The following is a 14,944-nucleotide window of genomic DNA, read 5'->3' as shown; positions in this document are numbered from 1 at the left end:
AGTGAGAATATTTTCCCAAATGCAGTGTCTCAACACCATTGCAGGTTTCCTCCACAATATAAACTCGATTTAGTTTGTCTTGTAACAAAATTGGTTTTTATCTCTAACTATAGTCACTTCCATTTGGCATTCCTTTTTTGTGGGAAGAAGCTAAACTGGCACTAAATGAAGTCTGATCACAAGTATCTCAGTATGGAGGAAAACCATTGGCTTAGACCATTCTTCTCACAAGTCATTGCTCTCATTGTAGGAAACAGAAGCCAAAGAAATATAAAACATATAGTTGCACCCTACTGCAGGTAGCTTCATGGGGCATACAAAATGAAACCAGCACTCTTCTCAGGCTAAGGTAACCTACACAATAACCAACCTAATAGCCATAGACCTGCTCACTCTAACTCTCAAATAATGAGAGAGAGCACTAATGATCTATGGCAAGAAAATGTAGTCCTAGAAGCAAGAGCATCCAAAACTTACACACTATTTTAGTGAAGAAAGAGGGTGGAATTTCAATAAGAATATTTGTCCCTTCCAAGTGAGACACTAAATATTAAGCCAAATTAATTAAAGCTAGCACTGAAAAACTCCTTCAATTGTTTAAATAAATGTCTCTCAGAAAAGCTCCAATATACCCAAGAAAGCAGGAAAACTTCTGAAGGAGGTGTCATAGAAGGTAAATTGAGTGGAGAGTAATGAGAGCAAAGCATTTAAAAAATAATACAGCAAGGTTGAAAGAAATCAATTATGCAAATTCATGAGTAAAATTCAACTTTTTTTCTGAGCCAAGACACATTTCCTAATATTTGGAACTTTGCCAATTAAATTTCAAGTAAAAAGTTGTATTTCTCCTAACGACAGTCAAAATACCTTCAGCAAACCTAATCTAGTAATCTGACTTGACAAGCCCTATTATCTATACAACACCACTGCCATTAATAACTCAATTAATTTCAAATCACCTTTTACAACTGAAAAATGAGTAACATTAAGAGGAAAAACACCTGTTTAATTGTAACCAAAAGCATGCATATAACCAACAGCTCTTATTGACTTCTTTTTAAATTGTATTCAAACGTGTCTATAACCAAATCACACAGTATTCATATATATACACTGTACAGCACACCAGACTACTTAGGAAATGGAATATGAAAACATAAAAGTATAATTTCTAAAACAAATTAATACTCTAATAGGCTCTGTATTATGACCTTACATTAAATATTAGCCTTTGTCATAACAATGGAAACAAAGGCCAACACTGAGAAACTGAATCAGTGAGACGGTCCAAACACTCAGACTCTAATTTTATAGCACAGTATTTTCAATGGCTATATCACTGACAGACAGACATTCTAATTACTCTTGAAATCAAACAGGAAACAAACTGTCTCTATGTCTTCGAAGCCACTTGTTTTATGCAACTCTCTGTACCCCCCACTTCATCTGCTTCAAGAAGGCTCCAGACTAAACCCCTGTGAAAGTACTGAAGAGAGCACTAATTCCAGTAATAATTGTCTTGAAAAGAGGAAAGGTGTCCTCAATAAGAAGGAAGGAATGTTACAAAAGAATGGATAGACTTTATCACCTTGAAGAAAAAAATACTAGTTTCCTCACTAGTGAATACAACAGAAATACCCGCTTGTCTCTTTTGACTTCCCTTGCTCCTGAAGAGATGGTTTATTTTTTTAATTTCTCCAAAGTTTAAAGAAACTGCTAAATTGCAGTAAGAGTAAAAAGAATCACAGTCATGAAGGTATCATCAGTTCCTCACCGATTTCCTTAAACATTGTAGGGAAATAGTTGAAGGTGCAGCAGCAAAATAAAGCATTGTTTTGAATTCTCTGATACGTGAAGTGACAAAAGGGATTTTGTGAGATCTTTCTCTCCCAGCTCATATTTTAGAGGGAGGAATAGTATATTACATGCAGTTAAAGAACAATACTAATAGCCAAGGTTGCTAGGTTTGGCTCAAGATCTGAGCACTTTGTTCCCCGGTGTGCAGGATTGAGAGAATATATAGTATCTTGGCACCTGCTGTCAGCAGCTACTTAAAGGGAATTCAAAATTTAATTAACCTTCATAGTAATCCATAAAAGTTGTTATGCAAGTTCAGAACTTCAGAATTTAGAGAACTTAAGGTTTCTATATTCTTTACCTCTTACTTCTTAATCCATGGACAACAGATGCCAGGTGAAAAAATGTGCCACGCTTTCATGTAGGTAGTTGTTTAGAAACATTTTAAAACATAAGCAATTTTTTTGTATGAATTGGGAAGAATCCCATGACACACATGTTTGCTCTTTTCTTAAAGCATAAGGCCACACTGCTGATGAGCAAAAGTCTCTAGAATTGCAAGGCCATCCAGTCACTGCTGCTGTGGCAGTACTGTGAGGTGAAGTTCCCTGAGGCTCCACACCCCTACTAGACAGGATATTGCACCAGTGATTCAGTTTTGCCTCCCGTAGTTGTACTTCCAGACCATCAGAAAATGTCTTGAAGCCCCTCTGTCTACATTAGAGCTTTAGAAAAGTAGTAATTTATGAGCAAAATGGGGAAAAAAGTAGAAAAAAGTAGGGTGGCATATGGCCAAACTTTTGACTTAATTTCACCACAGGTTGCTTTTTATTTACAAGCAGCTAATCCGCTCTCAAACTACACAATAGAGCAGCCATTGGCAAAGGCAGGCAGATAAAATTGGCATGCCTCTATATTGTTCTTGTTAATCTGAACCATTAACAGAAGGGTGAGAAGGCTAGTTTTGTCATTTAAACAGGCTTAAATCCCTTCTCCAAATGAGCTTTTGTCTACATAGAAGAATTCATCCAGGAAATTTGAGGGGTTTCTGTTAGTGTTGCATTCTTGAGTTGACTAAGCTACAGGAATACTAACCTGCTTATTTGGTCTTCATACTGTAAATGCAAAAATTGTTGCCAGCTGTCAAAACCAAAATGAGTTCAACCTGACTAAATTATTTCTCAGAGGTGAAACAGGATGAGATTATAAAGTGCTAAGAAGCAACTATTTGAAATCCTGAAGTGCACCTGTGCAACTAAATCTCCATTTATACAGGTGCTTTTCAAATTGGATTTGAACCCTCAAATTCCCTGATTCATCCCTTGAAAAACCACAGAAGATCAAATAACAAATGAAATTCAGAGACGGAAGGGCTCAAAATAGTTTCAAGCTGTGAAGCAAGGCCTAAGACTATGTCGATGTGACACATCAAGCATAAACATAAGTTGCACAATTCAAATGCCAGAGGTCACAGGGTAGCCAGTAGCTAAGGGTTTTTTTGGCGCTTTTTTTTTTTTTTTTTTAGCACAGGAAAGGTCATCACCTGGTCCATAAGCACAAAACACAACAAAATACCTAGAGAAGAAAAGTATTAGTTGGCATGATCTGGTTTTGTTTCAATTTTACCTGGCACATCTTGCACATATATTCAATGTGACCTTTGCTTGAGGCTCAGCCATATGAGCACTTCGAGTTTGATTGAATTTGCTCCCAGAAGACACCACACTTGTTACTCCTTCCATTCTGAGATCATCAAGATCCTCTGCAACAAGACAGAACAATGGGATGAACACATGATTAAATTTTGTAGCAATAAAGAAGCCTTACCTGTAGAATCACTAAAAAATGGAACTGCACAAAAATGGGGAAGAAAACAGTTACTTGCATACTAACAGGAAAAGACATCTGAGAGCATTTTTACTTTTATATATTATCACCATCTTATAAGGGGTTCCTTAAAAAATATTCAGTATCATTTCTACATAAAACCATGCTGCATATTTTTAAAATCTTTATTTATCTGGTTCATTTATTAAAAACTTGTCATCAAGAGATGCTGTCTAATAGCTCTATTTGACACTGAACATATTGAAAACAAAAATATTTTTTTAATGTATGCTATTCTTCTATGTTTTTTTCATCATCTATTCATTTAGCAGTGAAAAAAATATTGCTAAAATAAGTGTTCTACTAAACCCACAAAATATGAAATGGACATATATATCACAGTGAAAGGGACCATAATGTGCATATTTAAATCTACCATATTCCTGTAATATGGGAAACTCACAATCAAAACTGAATTTTCAATGACTGTAAAATCATTCACATTTTGAAGGGAGACAGAAAAGGGTCTCAGATTTTTTTTTCCCAAGATGACACTGCAATAGTATAGCTCAGCTGGATTGTAAATGAATTATTTTGGTTTACAGGGCATTCTTTTGAGGTTAATCTCTATATTTTTTGCTAACACAAAGCACAAAATATTTTTTGCTAACACAAGTTCTCTATGCCTCAAGTATCTATAAGCCCAATTTTCACTTGTTTATAACTTGATTATTCTCTAGCTGAAATGCAAACAAGCAAAGCACTGGCTAGCTTCTATTAAATTATCATAGACTGACCATGTAACCATTCCATGTACTGACTGATGCATGTGGTGTATGGTACACAGTATGTCATCATCTGATTAAAATGTCTTTCAGATATTCTATACACATGTATTTTCATATATTTACATTTACAAAACAAACCTAATGTTAAAGGATCTGAATGAAGCACAAAGTACAAAAAGATTTTAAATCCCAATATCAGATGGAGAAAAGTCACAGAGAACTTTAAATTCAGAGGAGATTAATCAATTCAATTAATTAGAATTTAAAATACACAAGTAGTCATTATAGACAGACAGTGGAGAACCAAGCTGCTTTTCATACACAAAAGAATGAGATACAACCCCCCAAATCTCTACCCAAAATACTTCTGGTCGTCCTCTATAGTTCATAGACCTCACTCCTACCAGTGTGCTTTAAAGTCAGGGCAATGTGGTCAGATTATCGGGATTATGTCCTGTTAACAACACTCTTTTGGGGAGACATGGATTTTAGTAAGCAACAGTCAATAACAGCTAGGCTTAACTCATATGAAAATTTTGTGACCAAAGTCCTTGAACCACATTTTCTTCTCTGTAATGTTTTATTTTACTGCTTAAGAAAACTCTCCTCCCCACCACCACCACCCCCAGCCAATTTGTTGCCTTGATATAAACTGACAAGTTACTGAAGTTTCTGGCATCATTTACACCATTTCAACACCCTTTCCTTTAAATTCCATGTATGCTTAATACACAAACTAATTCAAAGGACCTGGAAGGTTATATGATAGAGAGCTATGAAATCAACCACCTATGAGTCATTTCAGAAAAGGTATTACATATTTGGAACACATTATGTATTAAAATAAATACAGTTTAATTGTGCTTTAAAGAGGTGTGAAAAGTTCCATACTTTTTAATAGATGTAAACGACTGGATGAATTACAGTTTAAAAGTAATTGAAGCATATGCTTCAGATTTTTCTCCCACTAAGCAGACGTGATTTCTTTAAATAAGATTTTCAGCTGTTCTCTGCTTGATTAACTTTTGGCTCTCTGATGACTATGTGTTTCAACAAAGCAATGATATAGGCTGCCCTCCATGATATCTTTTATATTTGAATTTGGATATCAAATTATCATGCCTTTTTGTCATTTTTAGTCAACTAACACCCTTTTTCTCTCAAAAAAGAATTAAGTGAAACTTTGTGCTAAAAATGTGGATTCAAGAGCTGCCTGTAGTAGTAGCCAACAGACAAGAAGGCAGAATAGTATGCAATATTAATTTATTGTCAGATGCTGTTGGAGTAACAGCAGTAATGTGCATACAAAGTGCAGATTTGAAATACCAAAAACCTACATCGTAAACAACTGCTATTTTTCTCAAGGAATTGTAGTTGATCTAATTCAACATTGGATGGAATTTGTACATGGCAAATTACAAAAAGCTGTTAATAATACAAGCAAACAGGGTAATCCAAAGAGTAACTGCAGCATTTGATTTAATCTCATTACTGTGCCTCTGCATGGACATGGAATGCTTTCAGTTTCTTCTGGATACTTCAGATTTACAGTACAGATACTGAACATTTTCTCACTAAAGCAACTGGGCTTTGAGAAACTGCCTGTTTTGTAATACCCATAACTTTGGATGGGAATTTTTGAGTTTGTAAGCAAGTTTATATGCCATCTTCCAGATCAACCCCATTAATTATTGAAGATTTTTAATTTAAAAAACCCAAAACAACAAAACAACAAAACCTAGCAGCAGTAAAACAACAAATCATACAGAAATTTTAGTGCTAAACTCTTGAGTGTATGTGTGCATATTGTTCAATAATTCATGCGTGCTTTGCAGAAAAATATTTGTTCACAAATAAGAAAGTTATTAACATAGATACAACCAGTGAACGCAATAGTGCTTTATTTAAGAGTAAAAAAAAGAGCTTCAAAGTTTCAGATACTTCTATCGGAAAGAACCAGTCTTAGAAAAATAGGATTTCATTAGAGAGTCAATTCAGTTATAGGTTCTGGACACTGAATCTTTTCTCTTTCTTTGTATTCTTTGCTAGACCAATTAGTCATTATACAGCTTAGTGGCTCCATGGTTTTATTGAGCAGCAATGAGGTAATTCACGGAGAAAACAGAAAATATTTGGAAGTGAGATAAAGATCACAAGTGTAATATAGTATAGAAGAGAATGAGATGTTTTCTAGATTAACAATAATGTTGTGCTAAGCTTAATTCATTGTGATATTTTTATATAGAAAATTTTCACCAAAAAGGGAGGGGTAAAAAGTTATCTACTTCAACTAAACGAGAATAAAGCCCAATAACAAGGTCATGTTTTTAAATAGGACATTGATCACAATTATTTACTTTCTTTTTTTGGAGGAAAGGATGGGGAGAGGGAAAGGGGCACTCACTAGTGCCAAATATTTCAGACTGCAAGATTGCTTATTGTCTTGGGATGACAGGTTGTGGAATGATTTTACAAACACAAGACTTGCACACCATTCATTTTAAGGACAGAGCTCTTCTTATGCAAAATTCCTATAAAATACAGTGAAAGCTTAGTTGCACAGAAGATCCATGTAATCAGATATGTTGTATTGTTTCATATGATCCAGTCACTTTTGTCTCCTTCCTCCATAATAAAACATGTAGTAATTTCCCAGGATTACTTCAAGAAGTATAAGGCTCAAAACTGGAAAAAGTCCATGGCAGCTTAGTTTGTCTGTTCAGTCTAATACTAACAAAAGCACTAAATGTTTTCATGGGAGAGTAAAATTCAGACAATGAATTCTGATTTATATTCTTGCATGCCACCAGTCAGTCCTGGTGCACCAGTAAAATAATGCCTCATTCTCTGAAGCAATTAATTCCTCAGAGTAGTGCTCTTACATTGTGGTAGACATTGATGTATTCCTTGTATATAGCATTGAATTGTCAAGGCGTTGTTGGCTGAAGCACAGACTCTTACTATGCTCTACTAATCTCATTTGAAAACAAAGCCCCCCACAACCAACCAAAAAAAAAAAAAAAAAAACCCCACCAAAAATAGAACAACAAACCAAACAAAGAAACAACTAAATAAACGCAATTCAACAAAATCCTACTGCTGATAGAAGCTCTGCTTGTTGAATCTAAGCAGCTTTATATGTCATATTTTTGTGTCTTATTATGTTAATCAATCCTCTTTGTTTTAGATAAATTATCTTGCCAGTTATGAAGAGATTACAACAAAAGAACGCATCAATTCCTAAAAAAGTACTGGGGCAAGCATGAAGTAGGCTTCCAGACAAGGAAGAATCATGAACTTAGAATATCTGATGCTCCACTCTTGAAACAGATATTTTAAATATTTGCTTCAACAGATGCAAAACTGGAGTTATCTTCTACAGCACACTAACTACAGGACTTCTCTTTTTGTTTCTTCAATGTCATGGAGCAGACAATGCTGTTAGTCTGGCACATATGTTCTAAGATATTTTCCCATAAACATCTTAAAATACCAGAATTTCACCCAGTTTAGACCCATGTCATAGGGTTTTGATACAAATATTCTAAGTAAATACATCAACAGACTTTCACCCCTTAGGTATATCTAAGATTTTGGAACACACTGTTCTGAAGACATCTTACTTAAGAAGCATCTCAAGTTGACAATAAATTCCCTAAATGTTTGTGCTTTCACTGACAGATGCACAGAAAGTCAATTGAAACATGATGCTGCTGAGTCCTTGAATTTGCACATCTATGTCTACCTGTATCAGTTGTCAGAGCCAATCGAGCAGAATTTCACTCCATAAGTCTAAAAACCACAAAACCAACATGGGAGTAGAGAAAGCAGCATTGTTTCAGGTACTGAAATATACAATGAATCATTGATTTGAGTTCTCACTTTTAATCAGCAAGAGTGAAAGGAATCTTTCTTAAGTATCTCCCCCTTCCTATTTTTCCCCAGGTGTGATTTGAATTAACATAGGAGGTAGCCTTTTCTGATGTAGATGTTCTAGTTTCATTAAACACTTCAGGATCTTAGAAAATTACATGAAGAACTGGCCCACAGGGTTCCTGCTTATTCTTCCTTTTTCCACAAGGTGTGATAGTTATTTTTGACTGAAAACAAGTAACTTGTAGGCAAGACTGAACACTGACTTAGGCAATGAGAGTGTCTCTGCATGCAGAGCAGGGGCTTCAGAGCACATTATGGTTTCTTTTTATTTACATGAGGAAGTCCATAATCAGAGTTGAAAAGAATTGGCTTATCATTCTGGTAATCCAAGGATCTAATATCACCAAATAACCACTGCTCACCCACCAGTTCAGCAACAATAACTGCCTAATAATTATTGTTGCTCCTTACCAGTAGGGATTTCAAACTCATTGGTCTAAGCTTTCAACTAGGTAGTTTCATTCAGTGCTAATGAATTTAAAAAAACCCACTTTATTTCTACATTAATGGGAATCTGGTATTGCCTGGAGCATTTTAATTACTTCTACATTTCCAATAAAAAAATTTCACTTGCTACATCACATTCTACAATGCATTACTGCAATTGCCATAACTGCACACCAGTGCTTGCACTGCAATAATACAGAATCTCAAAGAGGTCATGAGATAATACACAAAACCACCTGAAATTCTGGAGTTCAGAAGGCATCTAAAGGAATGTCTTTTAATGATTTCCCTTGGTAATTTTTTTTTTTTCACTTTATATTTAAGTAAAGCAACCTTTAAATTTAAAAGAAAATTTTGATCAATATTTCTAATTAGCTCCAATTCTACTGTCACTCATTCCTGCAACCACTATAATTGTGTGCAATTTGGGCCACAGTTCAACTCTGTGTTCTTAAAGAAAACCACCAAAAAAAGCTTTTTCATAATAATAGAAAAAGCCATGTTTAAATCCGAAAGTTTTTCTTCAATCATAATGAAAATATAAAAGCATTAGAAAAGAATGTATATTTAAAAGGTTTCAGTTTGTGGTTTTTTATTTTTTAACAAAGGGGAGACAGCTGTAATATTTTGAAGTGCATTTGGTTAATGTAATACAGATGTGTCTTACAATATATATATCTGTAATACTGAATTTCACATTACATTGTTGCTTATATTTTGAACTAAGCTGATAATTTTCATGCTGTTTATATGAAGTTTTACAAAAATGAGCTGAGTAATTCATTAGTTCAGTATTCCTCACAAAACACAGAGTGCCTAGAGGGCATTTTCAGCCAACAGAAAAAAAATTATCCTGTTTAATATTTTATGAATCAATTTTTGCACTGAGTTGCGCATTCATATTTCTTTGCAGCCACATAAGTTACTCTACCTGTCCATTGGCTGGATTAATCCTAGTTAGCTTGTTGAGAGGCCAGTGGAAATTCATACACCTTTTATTAAAATGAAAGTTGAGGCAAAGCATAAAAATTACGAATAATCTTATGCCAAACATTTCCAGCAACAGGGAACCTTCCAAAAGGACTTTTTTCTTGTTTTTTTAAAAACTGTTTGTCCTTGGAGTGCCAGTAAGCATATTCTCTTTCATAAACCTACACACATCAAGAATTCCTACAGTGCAAATATCTCTAGTTCCCCATCTTCTATTTTTTAATTAGTTACTTAAGTAAAAGTAAAATATTTTACTTGTCCTCCAGAGAATTTTTTTTCATTAAAAAGAACCACCATAAGTAAGAAGCAAGGTGCTTATACAGCTTAAATTTTCTACTGATAAACTAGCACATCTCCCAGTTTTAAAAAAAGTAGCTTTCAGTCATTGCACTATTGCACCTATTATGCTAGAAAAGTTCCAGTTAATTTAGGGACTAATATATGAGTGATCTCAGACTGGACAGTTTGGGCAGGCAGGGAAAAAGCAATGAAATCTCTAAACACTCTGTGTGCACAGGCACATTTAGCAACAGATATTTCTTATGTTGTATGTGGAAGTTCCTAGTGAGCTCTAGGTTCATTAAAGTCCTGACTGAGACAGTAACCATGTAAGCAATTCTACAATAATCACCAAAGCTCTTAGCTAAAAAACTAGAAGAAACATACTTTTCTATTGCTCTGTAACTTCTGCCCAGCTGCAAAGGGAAAACTGCCCTCCTTGTTTCTTCTGCTAACTGTGAATCGAGGATGAGAATGAGTACAGCATGGCAACCACTAACCCAGGCTCTGCCATTTCTTCCAGCCCCATCCCTCTATCAGCTTGCATCAACTCTCCTTGGTCCTGAGATACGACCATCTGTTTTGTATCACTATCCTTATTTTGGCCAGACACTGGGACATCTGGAAGACTGCACTGTCTACACTCCAAGAAGCAGACACTGAGCTGGATACCATCAGCATACCAATGGCATCCCAGCTGACAGTACATGCTCTTCCTCACTCATTGATTAAATTCATACCACTGAAATCTTTCCAAAGAGGGTAGAGAAAAAAATTTATAATTTTATCTCCCCAGTTGGGTCAAGCAGATAAACTAGCAGGTATGTCAAAAACATTCCCCACATCAAATAGATTAATAATTTAATAAGGTTTTAAATATACCACACAGTTTTCCAATATTTCTTTCTTTTTTAATAAAGAGAAGCAAGTGCTTTTTAAATAAAGTTTAGATTACCGAAAAACATGTGCAGTTGGAGATGTTGTATAGGTGCTGTTTATTCTGTTAGATTGCTTTGTGTAATGTATGAGTTCAGTGCACTGTTGGCTTATGTTTGCTCATGCTTTTGTTTGGAAAGTAGAAAATTAGATTTTTGGTTTTGTCGCAATGATTGTGCAAGCATTCTACAATGCAAGACAGAGATCTGGCTGAAATGGAAAATGGTCTAGTGGTACATATAATACATTTGGTTGCTATACTTTCATTGAATATTGCAGGACAAGATTATTGCCTAAAAATAAATCAGGCATTACAGCATGTTAGGTCATGCTAACCTAATATTAGTTAGCTAACTAATTAATATTAGTTCAAGCCTAGTATCTTAAACATCATAGAGATACATTTGCTTTTACTCAACACTACTTTATCTTCCAAATATGAATGACATATTTCTCCAGAATATCTCATTTCAGATTAAAATAATTTTAAAAATCAATCAGAAAATTTTATCTGACAATTCTGCTTCTCAAGACACACTAACACTAATCATGACTCCACTGAACTCAAGGGAAATTTCCCATTACTCCACAGACTGAAAATTTATCTTAAGTATTTCAAGTTTCTCCCTTTTGGGTTTTAGCTCCTTAAAATGACAGCTGTGAAACTCAGGTAGATCTTGAGATAGCTTTAACTTTGGAGTCCATAGCACTGGAACAGATGCGAACCACATCTTTTGGCAGCCACTGTAGGTCCTTTTCCTGTGGAGGACAAAAACCACTCTATCTACACTACCCCTAACTGAGAGGGAGTCAGAGACTCTAGACTGGAAAGCCAACTCAACATCAGATATCAAATGTTCCTTTAAAAGCTGTGAAAAAAGGGTGAAGGAAACACAAAACATTAGGAAGCACAATCATATGCTGGTTGGAGGCAGCAAAAAAAGAGTACATTGTATCACAGCAGAAAAATTACTAAATTATTGTATTTTTCTTCTCAAAAATAACCATCTGTACTAATTTTCTAGACTGCAGGCAGTCTGACTGTTAGAAAACCTAAAAATGAAATAAAGACAAAGTCACAGTACAAAACCATATCAACAGGAAGAACAGAGAAAATAAAGAAAAAATCCCAACAGCAAAAAATATCTATTTCAAGCCAAAAGGAAACGGGCAGCACTGCACCAAGAAGAAAGTTAGATCAACATAAAAAGGCCAAGTAATTCATGGTTTTCGATCCTCAGGCACACTAGCAAACCTCACTAGCCTTGAAATACTGTTAGCTCAAATGATGGATGAATAAGGTCAAACTCCAAGGTGCTAACCTGCAGCCACTAAGAATGCAGTTCTGTGTTCCAGAATACCTTGTTTCCAGTGGTGAAGTCCCATTTATTCCTGTGCTCTTACCCCTTTCTACCATTCCCAGTGATATCAGAGCTTGATTTTTACCTGATTCTGGTACGAATCCATAATAAAAATACTATATTTTTGGTAGAATCTTCTGCATGTGTGTTGGTAGAATTGCAGAGCTGCCTTGGCACACTAAGGTTTCAAGCATTAAGATCCATCTAAAGGAAACAACAGAAACCTACCTGAACCTACTCTGCCTGAAGGAACAGAGGAGGAAGTAGGATCACCTTCTCCAACTAAAACAAGCTTTCATAATCAGTTAGGCTCAGCCCTTCTCCCAGAGCTATAACCCTTAGTGGGAAAAGCATCTGGTATTTAAGTAACAGTAACAAGTAAGAATATGAACATGTTTATCAAAGCATCAGCAATAAAAGAAAACAAGATATAATTTTTATATTAACAGAATGATACCCCATCTGTGACTCACCTCTGCTGCTTTAACGACCTTAAAATTTAGTGTAATTTTGCTTCTTGCTTCTTTCAAGACACAGAAGTTTTCACAACTGAGATTCTATGAGAATATTCATGTCTTCAGAAACACATTCCTAATATATTACCAACATATGATTCTTAATATTATGTGTTACCACATTAAAGATACAATTTTCAACTTTTTAAAAAAGTATCACACATGGCAAGTAATCATAGCCTTTTATTTTTTTTCTTATTTAAATGAGCAATGCCAAGCTGATAAAATCTATTATGATTGAACTTGGAAATAAGCTTGAATATGAGAAGAAGGCTAAAATCAGGCTTGTTATCAACACAGTGTCTTACCTTCTTATCACCTTTTCCTCATCTGTTTAAAAATTCCTGAAATATGGTAATACACATAAATTAAATTATATCTGATATTATGATATAGCTTTTGAAATGAATGCAGACCTAATGGATATGTCATGATACCTTGAAAATTAACATCAATTTGAAAGGGGATCCATAGGCTCAAAAAAAATTTCAAAACTTAATAATTCATCCATTTCCATATTACAGATACAAATATTATACTGAAACTAGTGCACACGTACATTTGATCCTTCATCAAATTGTCATATCAATTAAATTGCATTCCTCCAAACTCAACACCCCTTAAGTTTCTCAAAACACAAGAAGCAGTTTGTAACATCTGACAGTGCTTCAGCATCTCCATAGAAACACTTTCCTCAGCTCCCAAATGACCTTTCCAATTATTTATGTACAAAGTTCCTTCTCAGATGAGCACTTCAAAACAGTCTGTTTAAGAAGTTCAAGAAGCTCAGAAGGCTGACACAACTTCCCAACACACCAATGAAAGTCCCCCATATAATTAATGTTATACTTCTTATGGAGTGTTTCTCTATGTAAAGATTCAATATGATGTGAATTCTTGCCAAACTGTTGCTCATTTACAAACTATAAATTATGGCTAATATAAAGAAATCAAACCCACATAATCCAAACAAATTCTAAACAACAGGCTATCAGAAAGACAAGTCCCAAGTCATGGGTTGTATAACTACCATATTTATATAATTTGGAGGTTTTAACAGAGAATTTTAGGTTCCTTAAGTATTTTATTCAAGCCATTTCACCAATGCCTTTGAACACATCAAAAGAAAATTAATATTCAAAGAAAAAAAAATAACTACTGCTTTGTGAGACTTTAACAATATTTTGCCCCGGTAACCAGACATATATTTAGAACAAATTTCACCCAAAAAAGTATTGTTTTTATCAAAACATTGAGTGAATATTCATAAAAAACTCCACAATAATAAGTTCAGCCAAATTATTTGTGACTGACATAACCCAGTTGCTACCCATTTCCTGAAAAACACCAGGAAAACAAGTTCCTCTCAGAAATATTCAAATATGTCAAAAGATTTTTGTATCCCTCTGAGGATATCCAAGAAAGCATGAAAACCATTTCATAAAATGCCCCACACGGACACATTTCCCCATAAAGCCAAATGGATAAACAGGTCTGGAAACTATTGTTAGACACCTTGACAAGTCTTCTCTACTCCCAACATTACTTTGAGTACTTCTGCAGTTAGGTGATAGTGATTGAAAATTAAATCTGTGACGTTCTGAGGAATTGTCTCTCCACAGACATTAACTCACATTTACTTTTAATCATTTATACTCTAAGCAAATGACAGAGATGCTGAAACAGGAATTAAATCATACATAAAATTCCTTTGAATACATAAAATTGACAATGATTCACTCAACTTCTGAATATGCTAAAAAAAAAGAGTAAATCCCTATGTCAAGAAAAAGCATTTTCCTGTGATGTGCCAAAACAATCTTTCAGAGAGTGGCCAGGTGAGCAAGAGGAAACTATTCCATTAAAGCAAACATTAATTAGGATTGACTGCATTCTCCACATGGAGGAAAGAAATGAGGACTTTGCAATGTTTGAAGGAAATAGATGTTTAGCCACTTCTTTGTGCCATAACAGGGAAGTATCACAGTGAATGGCAAGCACTCTGTAAGGCATGTGCAGGACACACACCCAGTTCTCTTGTGTCCATGAAACCAGCTGATTTGCCTTC

General features: G+C 34.9%; 1 protein-coding gene across 15 annotated transcripts in view; it reads right to left on the bottom strand.

Annotated features, from left to right (window-relative positions):
* The window catches only part of C2H8orf34 (chromosome 2 C8orf34 homolog), a 262,725-nt gene that overhangs the window by 163,670 nt on the left and 84,111 nt on the right, over positions 1-14,944 (bottom strand). For all 15 annotated transcript variants that reach the window (XR_014953440.1, XR_014953441.1, XM_021555580.4 and 12 more), the window contains one exon: positions 3,424-3,559. Coding sequence is in view for 13 of the 15 variants with exons in the window: in XM_021555580.4 (XP_021411255.2) it covers positions 3,424-3,559 (136 nt within the window). In the remaining 2 variants the exon portion in view is untranslated. The remainder of the gene's footprint in view (positions 1-3,423; positions 3,560-14,944) is intronic.

This window comes from Lonchura striata, chromosome 2, assembly GCF_050655825.1.
Source record: "Lonchura striata isolate lonStrDom1 chromosome 2, ASM5065582v1, whole genome shotgun sequence".
Lineage (NCBI taxonomy): Eukaryota > Metazoa > Chordata > Aves > Passeriformes > Estrildidae > Lonchura > Lonchura striata.
Note: the sequence above shows the minus strand (reverse complement) of the source record. Positions and strands in the feature narration are given on the sequence as shown.